The 15,563-nt window shown below is 39.1% G+C and overlaps 1 protein-coding gene across 1 annotated transcript in view; it reads left to right on the top strand.

Moving 5' to 3' along the window:
* Window positions 1–15,563, top strand: part of herc2 (HECT and RLD domain containing E3 ubiquitin protein ligase 2) — a 231,921-nt gene that overhangs the window by 65,684 nt on the left and 150,674 nt on the right. Inside the window, exons 19-26 of the mRNA XM_048597893.1 lie at window positions 188–366; window positions 1,106–1,290; window positions 1,698–1,853; window positions 4,529–4,714; window positions 5,111–5,281; window positions 11,973–12,076; window positions 12,546–12,696; window positions 14,048–14,256. Of these exons, the coding sequence (XP_048453850.1) occupies window positions 188–366; window positions 1,106–1,290; window positions 1,698–1,853; window positions 4,529–4,714; window positions 5,111–5,281; window positions 11,973–12,076; window positions 12,546–12,696; window positions 14,048–14,256 (1,341 nt within the window). The remainder of the gene's footprint in view (window positions 1–187; window positions 367–1,105; window positions 1,291–1,697; window positions 1,854–4,528; window positions 4,715–5,110; window positions 5,282–11,972; window positions 12,077–12,545; window positions 12,697–14,047; window positions 14,257–15,563) is intronic.

Raw genomic sequence — 15,563 nt, forward strand, 5'->3', positions numbered from 1 at the left:
ACTTTGTTTCTTGCCCTACAAATGCTTTCCGACCTGCTGACTATTTCCAACGTTATATTTTTATTTTAGATATTTGGTATTGTGGTAAATTGGCTGATGCATTCAAGCGGATGGGTTTCTGTGGATGATTGACAGTGAGCATTAAATTGGCAATGCCTGTGTTTTTCTGAATATTTTTTTGTTTTAGGACATAGAAGCAAAGAAGGAAGCCCAAAAAGAGAAGGAGATAGATGAACAAGAAGCGAATGCTTCAACACTCCATCGGAGCAGAACACCACTGGATAAGGATCTCATTAATACCGGCATATATGAGTCTTCTGGGAAACAGAGCTTACCGCTTGTTCAACTTGTACAGCAGTTATTAAGGTACTGGTAAAATTCTGTTTCATTATTTCCCTATTTTGCTTGCTGTAACTTTTGTAGAGAGCTATATAAGCTGAAATGTGAAATATGAGCTTGGATCATATTCCTTTACTTCTAATTTGAAAATATATTGCCGATTTTTAAATTGAGATTTTACTTGGCCTGGAGCCAATGTTGGCCAGCTAGCAGAGTGGTGATAGATGGACAGGTCTTGTGCAGGGAGTTGATAGAAGTCGAAATGAGAGAGAGCTGGATGCTGTCTGGATTCATGTGAAACCTACCACTGTGCTTTCAGATGTTGCTGAGTGACAGCATATAGATCAGAAACGGTACTGTTTCAAGGATAAATCCTTGGGGGACACTGTAGTAGTGGTGCAGAAGCAGGAAGTGTAGCCATTCTAAGTGTTTGGCCATAGTTAAATAGATAGAATGGAACCAGGTGAAAGAGGTCCCACTTGGATGGGAATCAGACCTTTATGGAAGATCGTGTAATCAACCATATTAAATGCTTCTCACAGGTTTATCAAGTGCATTAAGGACTGGGCTTAGCTGTGATGCTTTGTGTGAATCCCTACCCTGTGTAGGGTGACTGTTGGTAAGATGATAGAAGACATCTAGCATCCAGCCAGCAGTCAGCATTGTAGAAAGTAAACATGAAAGCAATACTGGAAAGTGTAAAAAGGAAGTGGGGGAAAATCTATTTTTAAAAAAGTATTCAACTGTTTATCTTTTATTTTTAAAGAAACATTGCATCACAGAGCATTGCTAAATTGAAAGATGTCACACGGCATATTTCTTCTTCTTTGGACCATGAGCACTTCAATCAGGAGAGGTCAGCTTCTTTGGATTTGTTGCTGCGATTTCAGCGTCTGCTAATCAGCAAACTTTACCCTGGTGTAAATTTCAGTTATGAGACCAATGGATACAGTGAGTGAATTTCTAATAAACTTTTCTTCTTAGTTCAGCTAATAAGCAACTGATGCGATGCAAACCTCGTTATCTTTTTTGAAAATTACCTTTCAGTTGGTGTTGGATCTGCATTAAAGCTGCAATGATTCAAGTCTAATTTAGTTTGAAGAAGGTGATGGTAGTTTTCTCAACTCTGCTGTTGGATCAAGGAGAACATTATAGAGTTCTGTTCCATAGTTGAATAGTTACAAATGATAGAAATTACTTTAAATTCTGAAACATTTAAAATTTGTTCAATACTTTTGAAATTGGTAAACTTTATGCTTTCTTTTTGCAAGAGTGTTTTTCTTTTTTTTTCCAGTTTTTGTAGTTATTCTTGGACAGTGACTAGCCTAAGCAGTAACTATCATTCTATATTTTTGCAGGTCCTGAGCTTTTGGGAGTAGGTTCATTGCTTAAAAAGTATATTGCCCTCCTGTGTACACACATAGGGGACATTTTGCCAGTGGCTACCACCATTGCTTCAACCAGTTACAGGCATTTTGCAGAGGTGTCTTGTATTCTTGAAGGAGATTTAACAGGTAACACGTTTATAGTGATGCAGTTTTTGAAAAAATGCGTTTTGGGTGCATCTTTTCTCCACGCTTCTGAAAAATGCAATTGTTACAGTTTTGTCTTTTTATGTATAGTTACTCCATAACCTGTTGGATTTTCCAGCATTTTTCTTGATTTACAGTATCTGTAGTATAACTTCTGAACAAAAAATCTAACAAACTAACATGATGTTCACGTGGTGCAGTGAAAGTGTCCCTACTTCTGAGCCAGGCGCAGGTAATGTTACAAGTCAGTAATTCAGTGATTTATGCCGAAAATCCAAAGAATGAGAGTTCAAATCTTACAATGTTTAAAAAAAAAAATCTGGAAGTAAAACACTGATATTAGTATAAATGCCTTGGCATCCTTCTGAATGAAAAGTGTTGGATTGTGACATGATAGCATGGCTCAGTAACCCCACTTTGGTCTCTGTGCATTTGCTGCAAACGAAGGCAGTGGGCTGAAAAGGTGCAAGGTTTATTGACCTCTGTTCTCTTGTTGACCTTTGTCCTCTATCCTGCCAGCTGAGCGTTTTGTTTCTCCTTTCCTCTGTTCGTGCCCCTTCAGACAGTCTGGCTCCAGCGTTACAGTCATCAGTTACTGTGTCCCAGTTGTCACTGCCAGTGATGATTGAAGCTGTTGTATTTTTTGTAAAAGCTCAACTGGTTCTTCACTGCCATGTCTTTTATGCAATGAAATCTGTTGTCCTTTGTGGGTCTGTATGTATATGTGAAATGGACTAAAAAGATACAGTTGTATCAATCAGTCCTCCAAAAGAAAGTGGCCCACCTTGACATCTTTGTATTAGGACATACCGGGATTGATATTAAGATCCAGTGTGGACAGCAGTTCTTTTGTTTTTTTTCACCTACTGTGCTATCATGTGTAGACCTTGGGAGATACGCTGAGAAAAATAAACTGAGGTTCTCTATGTATCTTCACTACATGAGAAAAACACTTAGTGATAAAAGCCTTTTTGATACATTGATACATTGATGCATTCTTTACGTATGATTAAGTGCCACAGAGTCTCACAGCATGGAAACAGATCCTTTGGACAACTCATCTGCGCCAACCAGACATCCTAAACTGTCCTAATCTCATTTGCCAGCATTTGGACGATATCCCCCTATACCCTTCCTATTCATATACGTATCCAAATGCGTTTTAAATGTTGTAATTGTACCCATCCCTTCCACCTCTGGCAGCTCGTTCCATGCATGCAGCACCCTCTGTTTAAAATAAAAAGTTACCCCTCAAGTCCTTTTTAAATCCTTCCCCTCACATTTAAACCTAAGGCTAGGAGTACAATGTTGATGTAGGGGATTAAGTATTTGAAAGGATGTCAAATCTACCTTCTACCAGTCTTCTCAAGCATTTATGTTTCCACCATGAAGCCCGAGAGAACACTGCTTGTTGAGGCTATTTCTGGAATGACAGTCAGATCTACATATAGTCCAGATGAGAGTGGCTTTCCCTAATATACACTCCAAGTTCTGGCGTTTTTCCCCAACTGATGAAAATGCAAACTGTTGGGAATGGGGATGGGACTTCTGTAGCTAGGCCCCATCCTGCTGGTTTTAAGGATGTCTGGAATACTCCTGACTCCATGGAAATTCTGGCCAAATGTGTTTCCATTGGTGAATGGTCATCTAAATAAGGTGATTTGCAAAAGAACCAGCAGCAGAATGACAAAATATTTTTGCACCAAGTGGAAAAGCACTACCTGAGAATGTGGTGAGGCAAATACTTACCAGGGCTTTCAAAAAAGAATTGGATACTTTCTTGAAGGGAGAGAAGGTGCAGAGCTATGCTGTCAGGACAGGGAACGTGAGTATCGAGAGTTTCTTTTGAAGAGAGCTGACATGGACGTGACACACTGGTCTCCTCTGCATTAACCAATCTACAATTTAATGGAAATACAAATTAAATACTTACAAGTATTCCACTTAACTTCTCATCATCTATTCCATACTTTTGCAGTTTTGTTCAACACCTTTTCAATAAATTGAAATCAATAAATTGATGCAAAAGTCTATATCTTGAACTATATTTTTTGTAATTAGACAAAGCAGCAAAGTTAATAAAAACCCATGCCAAAGAGATTTGTACCATGCTACTAATTGAATTGATTGTCAGTAATTTCTCAGTTTGGTCTTGTGTATTCAATAAACGTCTTTTTAAGCCATTCAGGTTTTCAGGTATTCAGATGCCAGATTTTTATACTAGTTCTCATTGTCTCTGATTATTCCACTTAAGTATTTTTTTGCACTGCTGAGTTTACGCTCACAAACCTGTTTACTTTTTTTATGGTCAACTGTCAATTCGTTCACGTTTATAATTCTGACTGAGCAGTCAAAAATACTTTCTGATAACTATACTCAACAAAAATAAAGACATTGCCTGATGTTCCCAAGATCTGACATTTGTTGTTGTTTTCTGCTCTTTTATTTTCAATTTTGTCCTCTGATTTCTAATTGTAAGAAAATCTTTGAGGTTGGTGAGGAAAAAATGAACTTTAAATGCTGTCCATGTTTAAATTTAACAGAAGTAATTTCTTGCTAAGTACAAGATTTCTTCTTTGGTGAGTGAATTGTTGGATACGTACGAAGGACAGTTCTGGATGGTTATAATGTTCTGTTCTGTTTTTGTTTTATTGTAGGAGTTCTGCTTCCTGAACTGGTAGTTTGTGTTGTCCTGCTTCTCACTAAAAATGCTGGACTGATGCAGGAGGCTGGAGCTATTCCTCTGCTGGCTGGATTGCTAGAACATTTAGACAGGTTTAACCAACTGGCACCTGGCAAAGAGAGGGATGACAATGATGATTTAGCATGGCCTGGAATAATGGGTATGTCAATTTACAGATAGTTTGCATGAAATAATTTACAGATTTTGCTTAGAAACAATTTAAAGTGGTTCAGAAAAGACCCAAAGATAATATGATAGAAGGTTTTTACACAACAAGTACTGTCTGAGTGAATCTAGCTTCACCACACAATCATGACGTTGCAAAGCAAACTAGACAATAGAAGAATAAAGATCTGCTGAACCATGAGGAAAGGGTGGGAAGTAGGTCAAGGCAAGTTGCTCTGGGTTCCAGCTGAGATGGGTCACATGTCTTATCACAGACTGTTACTACATAAAAAAGAAAACTTGAACTGAAGTTAATTTTAAATCTCTCATTTAATTTGAAAGTATAGTCGAGATTTCTTAATTCTTTAAAAAAAAAATTGTGGCTTTACAGGTTCATTCTTCACAAATCAGAGCTCACGGAACAATGAGGAGGTTACCCTAATTCGAAAAGCTGATCTTGAGAACCATAATAAAGATGGTGGCTTTTGGACTGTAATTGATGCAAAGGTGTATGACATCAAAGATTTCCAGACACAGTCATTGAGCGGGAGCAGCATTCTTGGTGAGATTATTTATCATGTTTCCGAAGGAATTTCACTGATTAAAGTGAATGTGACAAGGTATTTGACTCTGACTTAACTCAGCCATACTGCAACACACAATCCCCATCTTCCTGTTCTTGGCTAATGCCTCCCAACATGAACCCTGAAACACCAACCTTGAATACTGTCACTATTGCAAAAATATTAACTATGCAGTTTCTAAAGCCCAGTGTGTATTTTGCTATTGAAAAGAATTCTGACTTTATTGAAATCAGTCAAGGTTTTTGTAGGTTTCTTTTACTATAACTTTGGAGTGTACGTTGAATAAAAAGTGCTGTTTTCCCTGGACAAGTTAGATATTGATTTGTGCTCAAAATTTAGGATTCTAATTGATGTGAACCAACTGATCTGATCCATTACGCACTGTAAATGGTGAAGTCCTATTCCTCGAGCTGGCTTAAAGCTGCTACTCAAATGTGATAGTGTTATGATTATTTTTCCTGACCAGTAACAAGAACAACATGTCTTGAGTGGCTTCCTGTACTAACACTGTTTGAATCTCTTAATGTCTGTTGGGAAATATTGCCTTTAAAGAATGCCGGTGGCTGACAGGGCTCCCATTGACATGGAATTTCAAAAGAGAAGCCATCATGGACCTGTTTGAAATCTCATGGATCCCACTGGAACACACCTCTCACATTAACTGAAGACACCCTTCCTTCTTAATGGTGTACTACTTGATTGGCCGCAGACATCACTAACTCAGCCTGGTTACTGACCCATGGGAGCCCTAGACCCTGGACAAGCCTCAGTCACTTGAGGTTGGGCCGAGGAAGATGTGGCCACTTTTCTGAAACATGAGGAACGTCTCCAATTGTGACTGTGGCCATTCAAGTCAGACCATCATCCACATACTGGACATCTGCCCTGAGAGATCCGTCTTAGTAGGATCGCAACTGTTAACAATTCATCAGTTGAAACCATTAAATTGACTGTTCTCCTTGACATCGAACTATAACCGCTTCTTAAGCCATGCAATGAAAAAGTTAGGATGTTCTTAGGTGCAGATCTTCCCCCAAAATTGTTGCGTGTGACATTGTTCATTAAGCCCTACTTTGCCTTAACATGTCTTGAACCCAACTGAAAATACCAGTGTAACATGTTATAGAATTTACAATACAGAAGGAGGCCATTCGACCAATCGTGTCTGTACTGAATTCTGAATGAGCAACACAGTTAGTCCTATTCTTCAGCTCTCCCTCTGTCGTCTCTAAATTCATCACTTTAAAAAAAAAATCAGCTTTCTTTTGAAACCTCGTATGGAATCCACCTCCATCAGTCCCCCAGGCAGCGCATTCTAAATCATAACAACTGAGAGGAGCAGTTTCTCCTCATCTCACTTCTAGCTCTCTTGCTGACAGTCTTTGAAATTGTCACCCCTAGTTACTGACATACTAACTAGTGGAAACAGAATATCCTTTTTTACCTTGTCAAAATTGTTCATAACTTTGAACAATCAATAAGGTCACCTCTCAATCTTCCCTGTTCCAAAGAGTACGAGTCCAATTTCTGTAATCGTTCCTTCAGCTAAAATCCCGCATTCTAGTTATCCTTCTAGTAAATCTCCTTTGCATTCTCACTAGGGCTCCATCTTTAAATAAGGTCCCCAAAACTGAACACTATACTCCAAATATGATTTGACCATTCATTTGTAGAGGTGGAGCATCACTTCCTTGCTTTTATTCTCCATGTCTTGATTTATAAACCCAATGATCCTATGAACCTTTTTAGCAACTGTTTCAACTTGCCTGGCCACATTCAGAAAATTATGCACATGTACCCTGAGGTCCCTGTGCTCCTGTACCTCTTCAAGGTTGAACCATTAAGCCTGTATTGCCCCTCTGTTTCTTCTACCAAAATGCATTGTTTCACATTTCTTGGCATTGAAATTCATCTGCCAGGTGTCTGCCCGTTTTGCCAAGATGTCAATGCCCCTCTGAAGTCACACAGTGTCATGCTCACAATTCACTAGACTTATTTTGTCCCTAACACCCATGTCCAAATGCTTTCTTAAATCCGAAAAAGCAAGGGTCCCAGCACCGATCCCGGAGGAGCACAACTTTCAACTCCTCTCCAATCTGAGAAATGCCCATCTATATCTACCCTCTGTTTCCTATCATTTAGCCAACTTCTAATCCATGTTGCTAAGAACCAATCAATCCCAAGCATTTCTAATTTGCTAACCAACCTGCCATGTGGCACCAAATCAAATATTCTTTCAAAGTACAATATACAACATCCACAGTGCTACCCTCCTCTGTGTCGCCTTGTCAAAGAACTTAGTCAAATTTGTCAGACATGACCTGCCCTTGACAAAGCCATGTTGACTCAAGTATTAACTTAGAGAAAAATAAGTGTAGAACATAGAACATAGAACATTACAGCGCAGTACAGGCCCTTCGGCCCTCGATGTTGCGCCGACCTGTGAAACCAATCTGAAGCCCATCTAACCTAAACTATTCCATTATCATCCATATGTTTATCCAATGACCATTTAAATGCCCTTAAAGTGGGCGAGTCTACTATTTTTGCAGGCAGGGCATTCCACGCCCTTACTACTCTGAGTAAAGAACCTACCTCTGACATCTGTCCTATATCTATCACCCCTCAATTTAAAGCTATGTCCCCTCGTGCTAGCCATCACCATCCGAGGAAAAAGGCTCCCACTGTCCACCCTATCTAATCCTCTGATCATCTTGTATGTCTCTATCAAGTCACCTCTTAACCTTCTTCTCTCTAATGAAAACAGCCTCAAAACCCTCAGCCTTTCCTCATAAGACCTTCCCTCCATACCAGGCAACATCCTGGTAAATCTCCTCTGCACCCTTTCCAATGCTTCCACATCCTTCCTATAATGCGGTGACCAGAACTGTACGCAATACTCCAAGTGCAGCCGCACCAGAGTTTTGTACAGCTGCAACATGACCTCATGGCTCCGAAACTCAATCCCTCTACCAATAAAACCTAACATACTGTACGCCTTCTTAACAACGCTATCAACCTGGGTGGCAACTTTCAGTGATCTACGCACATGGACACCGAGATGTTTCTGCTCATCCACACTACCAAGAATCTTACCATTAGCCCAGTACTCTGTATTCCTGTTACTCCTTCCAAAGTGAATCACCTCACACTTTTCCGCATTAAACTCCATTTGCCACCTCTCAGCCCAGCTCTGCAGCTTATCTATGTCCCTCTGTAACCTGCAACATCCTTCCGCGCTATCCACAACTCCACCGACTTTGTCATCCGCAAATTTACTAACCCATCCTTCTACGCCCTCAGCCAGGTCATTTATAAAAATGACAAACAGCAGTGGCCCCAAAACAGATCCTTGAGGTAGACCACTAGTAACTGAAGTCCAGGATGAACATTTCCCATCAACCACCACCCTCTGTCTTCTTACAGCTAGCCAATTTCTGATCCAAACTGCTAAATCACCCTCAATCCCATGCCTCCGTATTTTCTGCAATAGCCTACCATGGGGAACCTTATCAAACGCTTTACTGAAATCCAAATACACCACGTCAACTGCTTTACCCTCATCCACCTGTTTGGTCACCTTCTCGAAGAACTCAATAAGGTTTGTGAGGCACGACCTACCCTTCACAAAACCGTGTTGACTATCCCTAATCAAATTATTCCTTTCTAGATGATTATAAATCCTATCTCTTATAATCCTTTCCAACACTTTACCCACAACCGAAGTAAGGCTCACTGGTCTATAATTACCAGGGTTGTCTCTACTCCCCTTCTTGAACAAGGGGACAACATTTGCTAGTCTCCAGTCTTCTGGCACTATTCCTGAAGACAATGATGACATAAAGATCAAAGCCAAAGGCTCTGCAATCTCCTCTCTCGCTTCCCAGAGAATCCCAGGATAAATCCCATCCAGCCCAGGGGACTTATCTATTTTCACACCTTCCAGAATTGCTAACACCTCCTCCTTATGAACCTCAATCCCGTTTAGTCTAATAGACTGTATCTCAGTATTCTCCTCGACCACATTGTCTTTTTCCTGTGTGAATACTGATGAAAAATATTCATTTAGCACCTCTCCTATCTCTTCGGACTCCACGCACAACTTCCCACTACTGTCCTTGACCGGCCCCAATCTTACTCTAGTCATTCTTTTATTCCTGACATACCTATAGAAAGCTTTAGGGTTTTCCTTGATCCTACCTGCTAAAGACTTCTCATGTCCCCTCCTGGCTCTTCTTAGCTCTCTCTTTAGGTCCTTCCTGGCTAACTTGTATATTTACCTTATCCCATATTATGGCCTCCATCAGTTTTCCCACTACTGACGTCAAGCTGACTAGCCAGTGTTTCGTGGGTTACCCTTTGCTCCTTTCCTAATCAGTGGTGTCACATTTGCAATTCTCCAGTCCCCGAGGACTAATCCTGTCTTCAGAGAGGTCTGGAAAGTTTTTGTCAATTGCTCTGTAATTTGCTGCTTTACCTCTCTCAGCAATCTAGGATTCATCCAGGCCTGGTGACTTCTTTACCTGGAGTGCTGCCAGCCTTTTTAGCATCTCTTCTTTATTTATCACTCTGCTGCTCAGTCATTCAACACCCACATTTTCAAATAGGCCATTGTCACCATTTTCTAATTTGGTAAAAACAGAAGCAAAGTACTCATTTAGTACCTCTGCCATAACTCTTTGCTTCAATGAGGGGTTTGCCTTGCTTGTTCCTTTTAGCCTCCACTCTATTCTTCACTTTTTACTATTAATATGTTTAAAGAACATTTTACTGTTTGTTTTAATGCGGCCTGCTCTCCTTTCCTCATGTTTCATCTTAGCCTTCCTTATTCTCGTCTTAACCTCTCTTGTGCAATTGACATACTCTTCCTGATTTCTATTGCTATTATTATTCCAGTATGCATCATAAGCCTCCTTTTTCTTCCATTTTTTCATCAATATCCTTAGTCATCCAGGGTACTGTAGCTTTGAATAACCCATATTTATTTCTCATGGGTATGTATCTAGCTTTGAGGCATAGTCATACAGCATGGAAACAGACCCTTTGGTCCCATTTGCACCCTATTCATTTCTCTTTTGAAAGCTTCCCATTTCTCATCCACTGTTTTATCTACCAAAATGCATTTCAAATCATATTGTTCCAGCTCAACTTTTAGACTCCCAAAATCTGTCCTTTTCCAGTCTGGGGTCTTAATCCTGGACCGATTTTATCTTTTTTGTATTATTATTTTCTATCTTAATATTGACCCTTAATATTATGATCATTATTCCCCAAATGCTCCCCTACTCTAATGTTCTCCACTTGGACCAGCTTCATTTCCTAGGGCCTTGGCCATGGCCTAGGTCCTTGCCATTAATAGCCAATCTACTTTATGCATATGACTACAAGTAGTGTTGCATTATGACTCCTGTCTGTCTTTGACCATTTTCAGTAGAGAATTGGTAGAGATTGTCAAAATTGAGTTTAGTTTATAGGGCTATTATTTGGACTTTCTGGGTATATCAATGTTACCTGCGTAGTGGTGTTCAAAGGTTAAGCCTGATTACAGTGCCAGTTTTTGATACCATTGACAATTAATAAGAACTCTACAAAGAATTTTATCCAGGATGCAATATACTAGTATTTTGCGCTGCAGAATTTCCAATGGTTGTCAAAGGGCAAAGAGAAAATTAGTTTTTGCTTTTGTGCCTGACTGGGATATTGATTGGTTGCACGGGGATTGCTTCAGTTTTGTTTAGACTATGAATGTGTTAGGCACCAAAAGCTGATGAGAACTATTACTTTTGGACGAATTTGCGAAGTTTGGATGAGTGATTGCTAGTCCAATTTTGACAGTAGTCATACTGCTGTTTTGTTTACAATGTGAAGTATAATCCCAAAAGTGCATTCGAATTCTGGCACTTGTGACATTGTGACACAAAGAAGAGGAACAGTTTTTCCATCAGTTAATCCAAGTTATGACAGAAGAGTGTTCTAATGCATGCTACCCGTGTAGCTGCATTTTAACAGCTTTCATATTCACCTTCGTCCTATTTTTAAAAAAAAGGTGCAAAGTGTAAACTACTTATGACTCATAAATTCAACTACACACGAATTTTTGGCCAATTTTACAAATGTACCACTATTGACGTTTTCTTTCTTTTCATTTTTACCTGGGACAGGTACAGTTTAATTTACATGTCGACCAGATTACTTGCCTGCTTTTGGGCATGTAAGTATAGGAATTTTGAACCCATGTAATGAGATCTGCCTGCCACTGTTCCATGCTTGTATTGTTGAGTCAAAGAATTCTATGTTTTTTAGGTGGGGAGACATAACTGGTATGTAAAGTTGCACATATAGAGAAGTAGGTAGTAAGGGAGTTTGTGATTAAAGGAAATTTGTTTTTGAGATTGAACCCTTGAAGGGGGAAAAAGTGCTCAAAATGTGTCTTAATTGTGTGTTATTTAAGATAAAAGTAGCATATTTGATCCCAATCGTGAAGAAGCTGACAAAATAAATAGAGTATTTCCATTTCCCCACTGAAAATGACTTTGCTCAGAGGAGAAAAAACAAATTTTACTAATCCATACAACACTGTTTGGATTGATATTTTACAAGTATACTTCTTGCTGGTAGAATGCTTCTTTGTTTTAAATGGTGATGATAGCATGGTATTTTTGCTTGCAGCTCAGTTTGCTGGAGAAGACCCAGTGGTTGCATTGGAAGCTGCCCTCCAGTTCGAAGATACAAGAGAGTCAATGCAAGCATTTTGTGTTGGCCAATATATGGAGGTACAGAAATATTTCATAAAGCTGTGCTGAGATCTGCTCCATTGTGTTTAATGAATAGGTTATTTGCCTTTGATTTCTGATTGAAGTACTTTTTTTAAAAAGAAAAATAACAAATAGCACATTGTTTATTTTTCTGAAATAACATAAAATTTCCAGCATGTATTAGACTAAATCAAGTCAAAACAAATTGTTGGAGAAACCCACCAAGTCTGGCACCAACTGTGGAGAGAAACGCATTTAACTTTTAAAGTGCTAGAACTCTCTTTCAGAAGGGTCACAGGACTTGAAACATTAACTTTGCTTTTTTCTCCACAGATACTGCTGGACCTGCTCAGTTTTCTTAGCAACTTTGTTTTTTTTTTCATTCTAGATCTCCAGCATTTGCAGTTCTTTGTTTTGCATCAGACTAAGGTTTTTAAAATCTAATTAATTGCCTTTTAATTTCTCCTTCTTTGTTTTTCCATTATAGCCAGATCAGGAAGTGGTAACCACGCCAGATCTTGGCAGTTTATCTTCACCTCTGATCGACACAGAACGGAATCTTGGTCTCCTCCTAGGATTACATGCATCATATTTGGGAATGAGTACTCCTTTGTCATCTCTAGAGGTCGAATGTGCCAGTTAGTATACTGATAACACAATATACGCAAACCTTATTTTTGTAATACTTTTGCCAACGTTTTAAATCAAAAGTTTTAAAAACAATTTAACCCAGTTATTGTTAACCTCTCCTTTGTTGGGAGATTTGCTCACATTCTATCTGAGTTGCACAAGCTTAGCAATTCAAGACTCTAACTTTTATCTTATTGAAGCTAGGTTTTTTAGCAGTTTGTATTTCAGTACATACTTTATAATGTTTTTTGGTGATTTGAATGGGTGACAGACCTATTTGTTGACTTGCTCGCTGAGCTGGCTTATTTTTGTTCAGATGTTTTGTCATCATGCTAGGTGATATCATCAGTGGAACTTCCGATGAAGCGATGTTATTCTACTCTGCTTGGAATTTATACTGTCTGGTCCGTTATGGTGAGCAGTGTCATTTCCGGTTTTCACCTGTATGGGTTTGTATATGAGGTCCAATTCTATATGTTTGGTTGAATTTTGGGTGGAGAACCATGCCTCTAGGAATTCCCGTGCATGTCTATGTTTGGCTTGGCCTACAATGGTTACCTTGTCCTGGTTAAATTGATGGCCTTCATTGTCTGAATGTACCAATATTAAGGAGAGACATTCAGACAATGAAGGCCATCAGTTTAACTGGGACAAGGTAACTATAGTAGCCCAAGCCAAACATAGACACACAGAGGAATTCCTAGAGGCATGGTTCTCCACCTATACTTCAATCAACAAACATATAGAATTGGACCCCATATACAAACCCATACAGATCAAAGCCGGAAATGTCAGTACTCACCATAAAGGACTAGACAGTATAAATTCCAAACAGTAGAACAGCATGGCTGTGTCGGAGGCTCCACTGATGTCACCTAGCATGGTGACGAAATGTCTGAAGAAAAACAAGCCAGCTCGGCGAGCAAGTCAACAACCTCATCCACAACCCGAGCTACAGATCTTTGTCGAAACTTTAGACCTATTTGTGTTTAAATAGAAAAGGAAATAGGTGGTGGAGAGCCAATGATCAGTTGAAGTGTAAGGGCATTGTGGCATTCAGAGAGGCATTCTTCTTGCCTTGTTTAAGTGGTGTCTCCTGCTAAGTGTGGAGCCACATTGAGGTTGACTTGCAGCATCTGTGATTGCTGTTATGCTAATTAGTGTGATATGTGAAATTGAGGCTTGCAAAAAGAGACGACAAGCAATGATGATTTTAGTTCTTATTGAAAATTGAGGAAGATTTAACACTCAAGTTTGCATTGCCACTTGAAAAGATATCTTGAATTTTATTAAGCTATTTTAGTAATATCCAAACAATACAGTTGTTTGTAGAATTAACACAATTTCTATATTTACCAGAATGGCTGCAATCTTCCCTTTTCTCCGGTGGTTTGCAGACAAGCCAGATTCATTACAGCTATAATGAGGAGAAAGATGAAGATCATTGCAGCTCCACTACAACTCCAGATAAAACCAAACTTTATGTACGGAATTTAACACAAGGTGATCACACTCAACCTTTCCTCCAGGCTATTGCAGACAACAACATTCAAGACTACAATGTAAAGGTATGTGTTTCATCAGGTAAAATGAAGCACTGCTTGTTGCTGCTTTTATCTAAGACTAAAATGGTTATTCTGGATTTTATATGTTAAAGCTTGTAAGTTTTTACACAAATTTGCACTAGAGTTTTTACTTGGACAGAAGAAGGCTGCAGTGCAAATTGCAAAACTGTGGTGGCTGGGAGGTAAAGACCAATCAATAGTTTCAGTTGACTGTTGGTCACAGACCTTGTGTGCCAAGAGTGGTTGATTGAATTTGAGCTCATTTAATGTGAATTTAAAATCCGTGTGAGAAACTGACCTGACGAAGGCTTTAATTTATGGCTGCTTGTTGCAGTTGTGACTGTGAATGCCATTGTGCTTAAAATTCTGCAAGTAATGTTCATGTGTGTTCATCATAAGTGGAATCAATGCATCATACTTATCTGTGGATGTGGATGGATTTTGCTTTGGTAAGTTTTCTTTAGAAATGAAGAAAAAGATCAGGGATTTTGGTCTAAGGTGATTACAAGTGTGTGTTTCGGTCAAATCCACACAGATGTTGTTATCCGGGTAGGTATCATGGAAATTCCAGGTTGTTGTGACAATAAAAGTTACTTAAAACATGTGGATACTTTTATGAACTAGTATCTGCTGTGGCTATCTTCATATATTCAGTAATATAATTTGCTCTAATTGCAATGAATGCATTGCTTACATGGGAGTTGACTTGCATTCTAACCCAAATATCTAATTAAGATCTTATCTTATGACCAGACTGGATGCTAACATCTTTTGCATGTTTTTTCAGCTTCTGTCTCCAAAGACTAAGCATGTAAATATTTGATCAGGCATGGCTTGGGAAGAAACATTAGGCTATGCCATTTTAAATTGGATCAATGTGCAGTGCAACACTTAACATTGTCTTCACTGATTTCAGTCAGTTCAATATGCCTTTGTATAATTCTTATATTCCGTCCTGGGATGTGAGCATTGTTGGCAAGACCAGCATTTATGGGCCATCTCTAATTGCCTTTGAAAAGTCATGGGCAAACCACCTTCTTGAATACAATCTTGGCTTTCTTGGCTATTTTGGAACGTATTTGAGAGTCAATCATGCTGTAGGTTTGGGCTGTCACTGGGACCAGATGAGACGAGAATGCCATACTTCCTTCTGTAAATGACATTACCAAAGCAGGGTTTTTTCTTCTGAAAGTCTGGTCATTTCATGTTCAGCATTATTGATGCTGGCATTTTTATTTGACTCTATTTAAATTCTCAGGCGCTGTGATGGGTGTTTGAACCAGTATCCAGATCATTAGTTCAGACCTTTG

This window comes from Rhincodon typus, chromosome 6 (assembly GCF_021869965.1).
Source record: "Rhincodon typus isolate 14 chromosome 6, sRhiTyp1.1, whole genome shotgun sequence".
In the NCBI taxonomy this organism is placed as follows: domain Eukaryota; kingdom Metazoa; phylum Chordata; class Chondrichthyes; order Orectolobiformes; family Rhincodontidae; genus Rhincodon; species Rhincodon typus.